The 14,062-nt window shown below is 42.4% G+C and overlaps 1 protein-coding gene across 1 annotated transcript; it reads right to left on the bottom strand.

Moving 5' to 3' along the window:
- Positions 1-4,966, bottom strand: LOC109872737 (5-hydroxytryptamine receptor 2A-like). Its single transcript, XM_031808536.1, has 4 exons — positions 4,900-4,966; positions 4,628-4,798; positions 2,523-2,723; positions 1-638 (listed from the first exon to the last, which is right to left on the bottom strand). Exons 1-4 carry the CDS (start codon positions 4,964-4,966, stop codon positions 1-3), a joined length of 1,077 nt encoding a protein of 358 aa, XP_031664396.1.
- Positions 4,967-14,062: the final 9,096 nt, after the last annotated feature.

Here is a 14,062-nt window from a genome sequence, read left to right as displayed (position 1 = left end):
TTACAGCCGGTTGGCATCTTTCCCGCAGAGAATATGGGTGACGGTGTAAACTGGAAAGACAGGGTAGGCTGGGGTGCTCTTGGCTGGCGGGCTGTGGTAGATACACCGTAGGTAGCGGTGGAAGGCCTGTCTGTAGGTCCTGTTGAATAGAGTGTAGACCAGTGGGTTGACACCAGAAGAGGCATATCCCACCCAAACAAAGACATTTAGGAGCACTGCCAACACGGGCTTATTGCACAGGCTTATTATCGAGTCCTCACACAACACGCTCAGCACATTGGTGATGAAGAACGGACACCACATCATCAGGAAGAGGAAAAACACCACACCCAGGACCTTGGAGGCTCTCCTCTCATTTTTGATTGATTGAGCCACGCCAGGTTTCCCACCAGGTCCCCCTGGCTCCTGCCTCCCTGCTGGAGAGACGGGTTGCGAGGAGGCTTGAGAGACGGAAATATTGGAGGCTGCAACAGCTGGCAAGGTCTCGGGACTAGGGTCCTGTTTGAGGAGGCTAAGACTGTCCCCTGCGGGGAGCCTTGGGGTGGTCCCGAGTAAGGTAGCCCGGTCGATCGAAGGTTGCCTGGCTATCCGATTTCCGCAAAAACCAAAAAGCCTTGAGCCGTCGAGACCATGATAGCCTGTCCAGTCGGCAACCATTTAGAGCATGCCATGAGAAGATGCCATGAGGCTCCGCTTGAGAGCCCGAGGAGAGGTGAGAGAAAAGCATTCCTTCTTGGCAGACAGTAGAGAAAGAAAAAGAGGGTTTCAAAGTAACTCACTATCTCTCTAGACGCACTCTCTCTCGCACACAGACAACACCGTGGGAGAAAATGATTTAGATCTGTTGTTTTTTTGTTGTTCTAGTTCCAGTAGCTACAGTGCCTTGCGAAAGTATTCGGCCCCCTTGAACTTTGCGACCTTTTGCCACATTTCAGGCTTCAAACATAAAGATATAAAACTGTTTTTTTTTGTGAAGAATCAACAACAAGTCGGACACAATCATGAAGTGGAACGACATTTATTGGATATTTCAAACTTTTTTAACAAATCAAAAACTGAAAAATTGGGCGTGCAAAATTATTCAGCCCCCTTAAGTTAATACTTTGTAGCGCCACCTTTTGCTGCGATTACAGATGTAAGTCGCTTGGGGAATGTCTCTATCAGTTTTGCACATCGAGAGACTGACATTTTTTCCCATTCCTCCTTGCAAAACAGCTCGAGCTCGAGGTTGGATGGAGAGCATTTGTGAACAGCAGTTTTCAGTTCTTTCCACAGATTCTCGATTGGATTCAGGTCTGGACTTTGACTTGGCCATTCTAACACCTGGATATGTTTATTTTTGAACCATTCCATTGTAGATTTTGCTTTATGTTTTGGATCATTGTCTTGTTGGAAGACAAATCTCCATCCCAGTCTCAGGTCTTTTGCAGACTCCATCAGGTTTTCTTCCAGAATGGTCCTGTATTTGGCTCCATCCATCTTCCCATCAATTTTAACCATCTTCCCTGTCCCTGCTGAAGAAAAGCAGGCCCAAACCATGATGCTGCCACCACCATGTTTGACAGTGGGGATGGTGTGTTCAGGGTGATGAGCTGTGTTGCTTTTACGCCAAACATAACGTTTTGCATTGTTGCCAAAAAGTTCAATTTTGGTTTCATCTGACCAGAGCACCTTCTTCCACATGTTTGGTGTGTCTCCCAGGTGGCTTGTGGCAAACTTTAAACGACACTTTTTATGGATATCTTTAAGAAATGGCTTTCTTCTTGCCACTCTTCCATAAAGGCCAGATTTGTGCAATATACGACTGATTGTTGTCCTATGGACAGAGTCTCCCACCTCAGCTGTAGATCTCTGCAGTTCATCCAGAGTGATCATGGGCCTCTTGGCTGCATCTCTGATCAGTCTTCTCCTTGTATGAGCTGAAAGTTTAGAGGGACGGCCAGGTCTTGGTAGATTTGCAGTGGTCTGATACTCCTTCCATTTCAATATTATCGCTTGCACAGTGCTCCTTGGGATGTTTAAAGCTTGGGAAATCTTTTTGTATCCAAATCCGGCTTTAAACTTCTTCACAACAGTATCTCGGACCTGCCTGGTGTGTTCCTTGTTCTTCATGATGCTCTCTGAGCTTTTAACGGACCTCTGAGACTATCACAGTGCAGGTGCATTTATACGGAGACTTGATTACACACAGGTGGATTGTATTTATCATCATTAGTCATTTAGGTCAACATTGGATCATTCAGAGATCCTCACTGAACTTCTGGAGAGAGTTTGCTGCACTGAAAGTAAAGGGGCTGAATAATTTTGCGCGCCCAATTTTTCAGTTTTTGATTTGTTAAAAAAGTTTGAAACATCCAATAAATGTCGTTCCACTTCATGATTGTGTCCCACTTGTTGTTGATGCTTCACAAAAAAATACAGTTTTATATCTTTATGTTTGAAGCCTGAAATGTGGCAAAAGGTCGCAAAGTTCAAGGGGGCCGAATACTTTCGCAAGGCACTGTATGTCAGCAGGAACTCACCTATGGAGATGCTCCAGACGAGGGCGATCTTAGCCTTGGCCTTGGAGAGGGAGTTGGAGCGGCTGTGTTTGATGGGGTTACAGATGCCCACATAGCGGTCCAGTGAAATGGTACACAGGTACATGATGGATGCTGTGGAGAACAGCACGTCTAGGTAGATCCAGATGGGACAAAGGGGTCTGGGGAAGGGCCCCAGGTAGTCTGAAGAATGGACAGGCACAGTTCACCAAGAATTACTGACATTTCATTATCAAATAGGAACACCTGCTTTGTGACCATGCAAACAAATCCAAAGTCATTTTTCAGTCTTATTCAGTATATCATCAAATAGACAGCATTTTGGTACACCAGAATTACACTCATTTCCAACGAAACGCTGCGTTTGCCTTGCAGCGTTGCCTTGCAGAGGCAGTTGCAGTTGCAGTGCATTCGGGGTGGTGCATACGTTGGATTTACCGAACATATTCGTCAAACTGTTCGCGTAGACGTCTTGACAGAAACTGTAGCAGAAGATGAATGTTGAACTTTTGTTGCGTACATATCCAGATGATGCTGCGTACAATGATGCTGCGTACTATTTTGCGTACAATTTGGCTGCGTGTGATTACTACGTTAAAAACTTTCACATGCTGAATTGCATTTTTAAATGTGAAAAACAGTCACGTGAAAAAAAAAATATTGCATGTAAAAATCTAATTTGCCATTCCACATTGTGAAAGTTTTTCACATATAGAACTGCATTTTTTTTGTCATGCGTGAACTTGCAATGCCACATGTGAAAGTGAAAATCTAATTTGTACTTTCACATGTCAGAAAACTCCACATTTACTCCAATATTTGTAAACAAACTCAATTTAAACAAACACAGTATAGCCTAAAACCATGGTTAATGCTATAATTGGGATAACATAGATGGTCAGTCCTTGTATCCATAGCGTAGTCTATGGATTTGAAAGTGGTTGCTTTTCTCCAGCCTCATCCCTCAGCTTTTTACAGAAACTGTGGCGGGGAAACTATTTTGGTTCTTAATTGTAAATGTTTCAATTATGGATTCCCGCTTAGAACACATTTAACAGAGTAATGATGTTATTATATGATGCAATCCTCTAGTGTGTGAATTACCTTTGTGACATTAATATCAAGCAAAACGTATTAAGTCGAGAATACAATTCTTAGTATTGCAAAACAAAAATAATGATATTGAAAGAAAAAAACATAAACCCAAAAGTATTGATAGCATATCAAAATATTGCAAATAAATAATTGATAAATGCAAGAGCAAATGAATTGTAAATAGATGCAAAAAAATTGTTTTCAGCAAGAAAAAAATACGATAACACAATTAAATAAAACGCCTCTATATTTCCTGCATTTTTCCCTATATTTGTTTATGTTACAGTGGCCTTCAATTTCACTGACTTTTTTCTAGTTGCACCCTGCATCCCACTGCGGGTTTGTCTCTGAAGTTAAGCAAAGTCGGTCCCTGGATGGGAATTTTTATCAAATTGAAGCTCATTTACTGCATTTCTATGCTAATTAATTTTTTTGAATGCAATTTGGAGCACAGCAAAAACAAGTCAAATTGACTCTAGCCATTATCACCTTGTTGCCGTAGGTTCATTCAGGTCAGTCAATAGGACACTTAACATTCATCAAGCTCATCATACAAGAATTAGCTTCTACGCACTAGCTCAGCACCGGGATTAAAACTCTAGTTTAGTTTCATGTCAAATCAAACAGCAGCTAACTAGCCAAAGCTATCTACCACAGCCATCTTTACCTCTGCACTGTTTTGAGAAAAGGTTGCGCTGTTCCCAGCAGCTGCGTTGATGTGCTCTCCATAAAACCAGCCAGCCATACACACAGCGTTCCATCCCGCTCCCAGGCATCCGCATGGTCGGCCTGAGTACCGCTAAACTGCATTTGCCATTGAAACGGGATTGGAATCATTTTAGTGTTGAGCTAGGGCCATACCCTGCCATACCCAATTTACGCCCCTGCCTCACAGTAAAGCCTTTCATCCCTTGCTGCTTTCAAGAGATCATTATCCAGAGGGCAAACAAACACTGCTTTGCAATTCTAAAAGAGTTCAACCTACCACCTACCATAGAGAATGTTAATCAGTGAGACCGGCATGACGAGAAAGCCCATGAGCATGTCTGCCACAGCCAGGGAGCGCAGGATGAAGCTGGTGGCACAGCCAGGATGATCAGGATGTTGCCCGCCACAGTGAAGAAGATGACCAGCAAAATGAGCAGAGCAGGCCAGTTCTTCTCCTTGTCAGGTGTCTCTGGTCTGGAGTCAGACTGATTCCATTCCATGGGGAAACTCAGATTAAAGAGAACGGTAGTGCTCTCTGGCAGAGTCATCCTGTCACTGAGCCAGGCTAGGGTGGAGCCAGCCTGGACCCTCCAAGCAGGGTTGCTGCTGTGCTCAGCAAACATTTATGCGATGTCAATGGCAGACTGGAGGTTAAGTTCTTTGTGTCCTTGGATGTTCCGGTTGTTTATTATGATTATTTTATACCAAATCTGCAAAAGAAACCGAAACATTTCTGAGTTAGTCCCATTTCTTGTCACGAGAATTTTTATCCCAATGGTTGAACTCAACTATCACTATAGCTTGGACCAATTCCCAGAAGTTTGTAAGACCCTGGTTAATGAAGAATTAGACAAAGCCCCCAGTCTGCAATAGGTTAGTTCTTTATTCAGAGAACGTTCTGAAGTCAAAAATGCAAACACAGTCATTTTATAACTTCTACACACACACACACACACACACACACACACACACACACACACACACACACACACACACACACACACACACACACACACACACACACACACACACACACACACACACACACACAGTTTTATCACTTTTCTACCAGCCAGTTTTTCGCCATTCCTCTCCTCCCTAGATTAGAGAGGCCTTGGAAGGGCCCTCTTTCCCATTGTCAGCTTTTTCAGAGTTATAACCAGGTCATGTGTAGTCTAACAGCCTCTGTCTTCTCAACCATACATTTCTCCCTCTTACAGTTTTTTCCAACTGCTTACACACAAAATCTTTTCATTTCACACGATTTTTGAAACCTCTCACTCAAAGTGCAAAACTACACACCAAATATCCAAAACCATAAGCTATTTCTCAGCCTTTGACTCAGTTGTCAATTGCATAAAACACTTTTTTCAAAACACTACACACAATTCTCTACCGAAAAGACAAAAATCTAACAGGAAGTGACTTGCTTTCCTTTTCCAAACACAACCAACCAGGTCACTTATTCACCAGGTCACACACACACTCCTCACATGTGCAAACACTAATAGCATAACTGATCACTAACCAATCACTACTTTACTGTAGTATAGGCCTATAAATAGGTCAAAGGTCAGATTACCTGTTTTGAACAATGGATGCCAACAATGGACAGAGAGCAAGAGGAGTAGGAGGGACAGGAAGAGGAAGAAGAGGATGAGGACGAGGGCAAAGAAGAGAAGGAAGGAGAGCCATCTCTGATGAGATTAGGGCAACACTTGTTGATCATGTGATCAACCACGGTTTGACCATGAGAGAGGCTGGACTGAGAGTCCAGCCCAATTTGAGTCGATTTACAGTGGCATCCATAATTCAAACCTTCAGAAATGAGAACAGGTGTGCAACTATCTAATGACTATTTTAGCATTACAGTAATGTACTGTAAAATACGTATGACTGCATAGTATTGCATAAACATTTGTACTGTATTTGTACTCTAAGCCATCCATTTACTGCACTGCATTGAATGAATGAGGTTGGTTATCATGCTATACTACATTTTGTTGTACATTGTTTACAGTTCCTATGCTGAACACATACTGTGTTTGAATTCGGTACAGAGTGGAAAGGCAAAGACATCATGGAGGACGAGGACGCTTGTTTACAGATGTACAAGAGACTGCAATTATAAATATGGTTTTGGCCAACAATGTAATTGGGATTTGAGAGATAAGAGAGCATATCTTGAATAATGACACCATATTTAACAACATCAATGCTGTAAGCCTGTCGACCATACAACGCATCCTCCAACGGCACCGAGTGACGATGAAACAACTTTACAAGGTAAACTTTGAGAGAAACTCTGACAGAGTCAAGAATATGCGACATGACTTTGTAGAGGTATGTATGCAACACTACTTCCAGTACTTCAGACATATCATATTTCCTCATCTGTATATCCTTTTGTCTTTTACAGAGAGTATTGGAGCTGGATGCCCATGTAATTCGCCATGAATTTATTTATGTGGATGAGATTGGCTTCAACCTCACCAAAACCAGGCGCCATTTATTTTTGAATAAATGTAATAGGACAGAGGGCAATTACCAATGTCCCTGGACAGCGTGGGGGTAATATAACTATGTGCTGCCATCACTCAAAACGGGGTCCTCCATCACAATGCCACACTGGGTCCGTACAATTTGCTCACTTCTTTGGATGCAATTTACACAATGCTTGTCCCTGATCCAGATCAGGAGCCTGCTAGGTTTGTGGTTTTATGGGACAATGTTAGTTTTCACCGGGCTGTTCTGGTCCAAAACTGGTTTGCCACCCATCCACAATTTGTAGTTTTGTACCTACCCCCATATTCACCTTTTCTAAAGCCCATAGAGGAATTATTTTCAGCCTGGCGCTGGAAAGTGTATGATCGCCAACCCTATGCCTGCATGCTGCTTCTCCAGGCAATGGAGGACGCATGTGGGGACATAGAGGTTGCCTCTGTCCAAGGTTGGATACGCCATGCTAGGAGATACTTCCCTCCATGTGGGGACATAGAGGTTGTCTCTGTCCAAGGTTGGATACGCCATGCTAGGAGATACTTCCCTCCATGTGGGGACATAGAGGTTGTCTCTGTCCAAGGTTGGATACGCCATGCTAGGAGATACTTCCCTCCATGTGGGGACATAGAGGTTGCCTCTGTCCAAGGTTGGATACGCCATGCTAGGAGATACGTTTTCTCTTGCCAAACATCGAAGGAAGTATCTTGTGATGTGTATACATCTGTATACAACAGTAATGTTTGGCCTAATAAATATTTTCTGTTTCTACATTGCATTGGTGTTTACAGTGTACTTGTTACCCCTCTCAGAAGATTACATTCACTGTAGAACATTGTATTGAAATGTAGATATAAGCCTATGAAAGACCATTGAGCTTCAGATTTAGAACAACAGTGTTTACATGGTATATCCAAGCATGTACTGTTATGAAAGCAGTGTTTGCCATTTGATGCAAATGCTTCATTCTGACATGCATGTGTTTATGGCATTTTGAATGCAGTGTTACATTTTGAAGGAAATGTGAGGCATATGGCATTTTGTGTGTGCAGTTTTGGAATTGTGTGTAGAGTTTTGAAAAAAGGAGACAGTTTTGAAAAACGTGTGTAAGCAGTTGGAAAAAACTGTAACTTGTCCCACACACACGTTATTGGATTATAGTCTTATTATTCGAATACATTTCACACCGTTAAATATGTTTCAGGGTGGAATTCTTTAGTCATTACTTTAAACATACAAATTCCTTTATCATTTCTGTAAACACATTTCACATTTTTCCCCCCAGGGCAATACTAGTATGCCATTTTTTTTCTTGAAATGACGTGTTACTAGAAATGAAGTGCTATTTGCATGTGCATACAGAGGACAGCTTTAGAGGGGACAGCAATAGGGGTGATTCTCTAATTGCTATGGTTTAAATCCACTGTTCCTGACAGATGGGCTGGATGCTCTGGGCTCTCTACTGGTGCCAAAGAGGATGTGCAGGGAGTGACCATGGGACATGGATCCGGTTCTGATCCACCGAGTCAAGGAACAGCAGGACCGCTACAGAAATTATGCCTTGAATTTCTAAGCAAACAGCTGGAGGCAGGGTTACTCCTATTGAGCTCCATTTTTATGGAATGGTCTGGTTATTCAGGTGAGAGACGCAGACTCGGCCTCGCCCTTTAAGTCTTTACTGAAGACCCATTTATTCGGTGGGTCCTATGATTAAGTGTAGTCTGGCCCAGGGGTATGACGGTGAACAGAAAGGCACTGGAGCGACGAACCCACCTTGCTGTCTCTGCCTGGCCGGCTCCCCTCTCTCCACTGGGATTCTCTGCCTCTGAACCTATTACGGGGGCTGAGTCACTGACTTACTGGTGCTCTTCCATGCCGTCCCTAGGAGGGGTGCGTGACTTGAGTGGGTTGAGTCACGGACGTGATCTTCCTGTCTGGTTTTGCGCCCCCTCGGGCTCGTGCGGTGAAGGATATCTTCATGGGCTATAGTCAGCACTTGTCTCAGGATAGTAAGTTGGTGGTCTGTTTATATCCCTATAGTGGGATATCAACAGTGGGGGCTGTGCTTTGGCAAAGTGGGTGGGTTGTATCCTGCCTGGTTGGCCACAAGGTCCCCCGACCCACCCCTGTCTCAGTCTCCAGTATATATGCTGCAATAGTCTATGTGCCGGGGGGGCTAGGGTCAGTCTGTTATATCTGGTGTAATTCTCCTTCTTATCTGGTGTCCTGTGTGAAATTAAGTATGCTCCCTCCAATTCTCTCTCTCTCCCTCTCTTCCAACCCTCCTGCAGGACCTGAGCCCTAGGATCATGCCTCAGGACCACCTGGCCTGATGACTCCAGGCTGTCCCCAGTCCAACTGGTCAGGCTGCTGCTCCAGTTTCAACTGTTCTGCCTGCGGCTAGGGAACCCTGACCTGTTCACCGGACATGCTACCTTGTCCCGGACCTGCTGTTTTCGACTCTCTCTCTTTCTCTCTACCGCACCTGCTGTCTCAATGTCTGAATGCTCGGCTATGAAAAGCCAACTGACAATTACTTTTGAGGTACTGACCTGTTGCACCCTCTACAACCACGGATTATTATTTGACCCTGCTGGTCATCTATGAACGTTTGAACACCTTGAAGAACAATCGGGCTTTAAATGGCCGTGTACTCTTACAATCTCCACCCGTCACAGCCAGAAGAGGACTGGCCACCCCTCAGAGCCTGGTTCCTCTCTAGGTTTCTTCCTAGGTTTCGGCCTTTCTAGGGAGTTTTTCCTAAACAAGCTCTAAATCATGTTTGATGCACTCTGGATGTCCAATGTTTGCTGTGCTGTCTATTTGAGATGAAATTACCATTGTGGACAGTTTTCAGCAAGTTGCAACATTGAAATGCAGAAAAAACTTTTTTACATAAACAAGCTCTAAATCATGTTTGATGCACTCTGGATGTCCAGTTTTTGCTGTGCTGTCTATTTGAGATGAAATGAACATTGTGGACAGTTTTCAGCAAGTTGCAACATTGAAATGCAGAAAAAACATTTTTTAAACGCCCATAGTTTTCCCTCAGTTAGGATTCTCGTTAATCTCGCTCCCTTTGTATCTGACCCTTCTTTTTCTTTTTCACCCGATTGTCGCCTCTGAACTTCCCCTCAGTTAAATTACAATATTGGTGGTGACGTTTACAGGAAGTGTTACACTCCCGGGCGAAATGTCCAATTTCATTACAATTAAAACATTTTCTCTTTTTCTTTTGACTCACCTTATCCACTTTTCTCGACTTTATTCCCTTCTCTAACTCCATTATACCTCCCTCTGCTTCAGCGGGATCCACATATATGGGTGGTAATTTCACAGGTAGCTCCTGCGGCCGTATTCTTACAACCACTATTTCGTCGACTGGATTCTCTCTGTATTGTTGGTATAATCGAGGAAGATATAGTTTGTTACCCTCACCTCCACCCAATTGGTTAACTTTTTCATCTGCGGGAGCGGAGGGCAGCGCCTCTTGAGTCTTGTCAGATTTAACCTTTTTTCCTACGCGTCCAATTCTCTCTTTTTTCCCTGTTTATTTTTTTCACATTATTTCCACATTCCTTATGTATCTGTTTTATAAGTGATTCCAGCTTTTCTACATTTAGACGGCCATCAAAATCGTATTTCTTTCTCCAAATCAATGTTTCTCTTGTCTTTCTGTGCCATATAACGCTCGTCTTAGTTCTGGCGCTTCTTTTGTGGCATTTCCACCCATTCTAAATCCTTACCGTTACTAGTAGCTATGGTATTTAATCACTTATCTATGCCTTACTATATTTAATTTTAAATTCTATGTGCGTGTCTTTCTACGAATTTGCAATTTACCTGTCTGACTATGTGTGTGTCTCTTTAAAAATAATCAGTATATATTTCCCTTAAAGCCAAGGTCAGTCAGTGTAGATAAGCATTCTAGACAGTCTGGAGATAGTTCATTCATTTGTACAAAGGAACAGACCGTCATTGTACTAAACTCCCGACTACATTCACTACATTATATTCGAAAATGGGAGCAAGAGAGAAAATTCATACATGTACAGTAACATAATAGCCCTTTAATTCATCCTGATTGAAATGTATACATAATTAGTCATTATAGATACAAATTCCCTTAACACAAACCTAAAAGATTTATGTGTCAGCCCAATTGAGACCCCTGGTGTGTTGGTGCAATTCAGAATACGAATCCAAATGGAATGACATCGAGACTACGCTGACAGAGATACCCATACAGTCAGTACTGGGAAATAAGGAGATGGTAAAAGAAATATACAATAGACAAAATCACTGGATTAATTTCTCTCTGAAGACATGGTTTAGGGTAGTTAAGCAAAATAATTTAGACAGAGAGATCAAACTGCTGAGTTGGCCCGCATACGACCCCAGCTTCATCCCTGCAACTCAGGACAGCAGGTTTAAACAATGGACGCAGAAAGGCATCATGTCATTCAGTACAATTGTAAGGAATGGGAACCTAGATAACTTCCAGGACCTAAGTAAAAAACATGGCTTGGATAAACAAGATTTTTACAGATACCTACAAGTACGACACTATTTCTTAAGGGAGATAAAAGTGACTGACCCTCGAGCACCTCCAAAATGAATCCAATTATTCACTAACGCATACAACTTGGGGAGTAACGAAAAAACTATTTGAAATCTCTACTTGGGTATTCAATCCTCAAAGAAACATTCTACAAACTATTTTAAAAAGAAATGGGAGGAGGAACTTAACATTGAAATAACTGATGAAACATGGTTGAATATATTAGAGACTCAACAAAGCTCCACCAACTCAAGGTCATGGAGAGAATTCTGTTGGAAGAATGTTATACGTTTCTTCATAACACCTAAACTGAAATCAAAACAGACTGGCTCACAACACCCTTGTTGGAGAGAATGCGGTCTATTGAGGGCGGACCACTCTCATATATTTTGGACTTGCCCCGCAATCGAAACTTACTGGGGAGAAATAAGATCTAACATTGGAAAAATAATGGGATTTGACATAGAACAAACATTGATTTCTTTGTACATAGGTGACCTGATGACTTACACAATAGAGAAAAGTACCTCTTGAAGATCCTACTGGCAGCCAGTAAAAAGGCTATCACTAGGAAATGGCTACAAAAAGACCCTCCCACAGTGACACAATGGATAGACATTGTAGAAGAAATACACCACATGGAGCGTATGACCTTTGCTTTAAGAACTCAACAGGAGAGAGGTCAAGAATACTGGGAAAAATGGGTTTCGTACTTGGAAAAGGTCTAATTCAAAGATGTCAATGTAACTAATATGATGGTATGATGATGAAGGTATGAAGTGCACTGTAACTGCCAGATCTTTTGTTGTTGTTGTTCTTTTATTTGTACTTTCTTTGTGTTCCTACAATAAAAACTAAGTATAAAAAAAAAGAATAAAAAATTCAAGAAATCCAGGTATTTCCAAAGGGTTCACTTACTATTTCTTCCCACTGTATACTGCATCTTACCCCAGCTGTAGGTCCATTGTGTGTGTCATCGTTTTAAGTCTCAACATCAACCAGCTCTGGTGGCATTGGGGACTTGGGATGCTTGCTCTCAAAGTGCTGTTTGAATGTCTTCAGGTCAGGTATCTGCGTCTGTAAGGGTCAGGTAAGGAATGGAGGATATTAACAATCATTGGCTGAGACTGAATTTCCGGGTGACAAACAAACAAAGTAATAAGATGCATCGAACTACTACACATCAAACAGGCCAGTACAATGGACTGTACTGAGAGAAACCTAAAGGTAGGCACGTGAAATGTTCAGGTTGCTGCATAGACTATGGAGGCTCAAGTCTAGAGTGCCAGGCATTTGTTCAACTCTCTAAATGGTTAAAGGACTCTGACGTTCAGGGGTGGTTGGAGAGACTGCTGGTGCTGGTGAGCTTCTGCCCCTATTTTAGGTCATCACACAAATATTCCCCCACCCATGTCCAGGGGTCTCAGTGTTATGTCCCTTGAAATATATGTACTTTTGGTAATACTTTGTGAGTATGCAACAAATACAATCTTCTAAAATTGACATGTTGAATTTTTTTGCCATAGTAAATTGTATATTGCGCAAATTTCCCTAATGCGGACAGTTTGTGTTACTACCTTACACAAGCTTGCATTTTCACCCTATAAAACTTAGTGGAATTACACAAAATGTTAACCTCAGATCACGATGACAAGATTGATTGTTTTAAACAGATCTGTCACGACTTCCACTAAAGTCGGTTCCTCTCCTTGTTCGGGCTGCGTTTGGCGGTCGACGTCACCGGTCTTCCAGCCATTGCAGATCCACCTTTCATTTTCCATTTGTTTTGTCTTGTTTTCCCACACACCTGGTTTACATTCCCTCATTACTTGACGTGTATATAACCCTCTGTTCCCCCCATGTCTGTGTGTGGAATTGTTTGTTGTAAAGTGTATGTGCACTTCAGACTGGTTTGCAACGGGTTATTTCAACCCATATTCTGTTGTTCTGGGTGCCTTTGGTTTTTTCCTCATTAAACTGCTCCGGTTAATACCCAGTTCTGCTATCCTGCGCCTGACCTCCCTGCAGCCCGTTACGCAGCTCCTAAAAAATCAATACCTTAGGTTTTGTACCATTGATTTATCCAAGCGCTGGGATGCGCAGAACTTAGAACAGGGAGTTAATGAAATGCCCAGGAAATGGCACAGAAAATTTGGGGCGGTCTCTCCATAAAAGTCAATGGCCACATACCAATACATGGATTTGACAGTCAAATTATGACTTAAATAGCAGTCAACTGTTGTCACTGTTGTTATTCTAAAGAGGGCGGTGATTCGTTTAGGTTAACTAACAAAAAAAGTGGTCTGGTCCCTTTTCCATGATTTCTCCCGAAAACATCATCCAACATTCCAAAATATAGATATAAGCCTTCAAGTACTCATTTAACAAACTTCTTCAGGGCCAGCCAGGCCCTGTCGCCCCCCAGGCACCCTGAAACCCAACCCCCATAAGAAGAAGCCCAAATACGATCTGCCCTTGCCCAGTATACATACAAGGTCAGGGGACAACACTGGTTTTTCATCTTGTAGTTCAACTTGTTTTATACAGTTTAAAGGGATAGTTCATCCCAATCACAAACTTTCTTAAGTTGCATTTACATTTCATTTCAAATCCAATGCATCCAAAGTGTACATTAGTCTTTCCTGGTTCATAACATATT

This window comes from Oncorhynchus kisutch, linkage group LG28 (assembly GCF_002021735.2).
Source record: "Oncorhynchus kisutch isolate 150728-3 linkage group LG28, Okis_V2, whole genome shotgun sequence".
NCBI lineage: Eukaryota > Metazoa > Chordata > Actinopteri > Salmoniformes > Salmonidae > Oncorhynchus > Oncorhynchus kisutch.
This window is presented reverse-complemented; position numbering and strand designations above follow the sequence as displayed.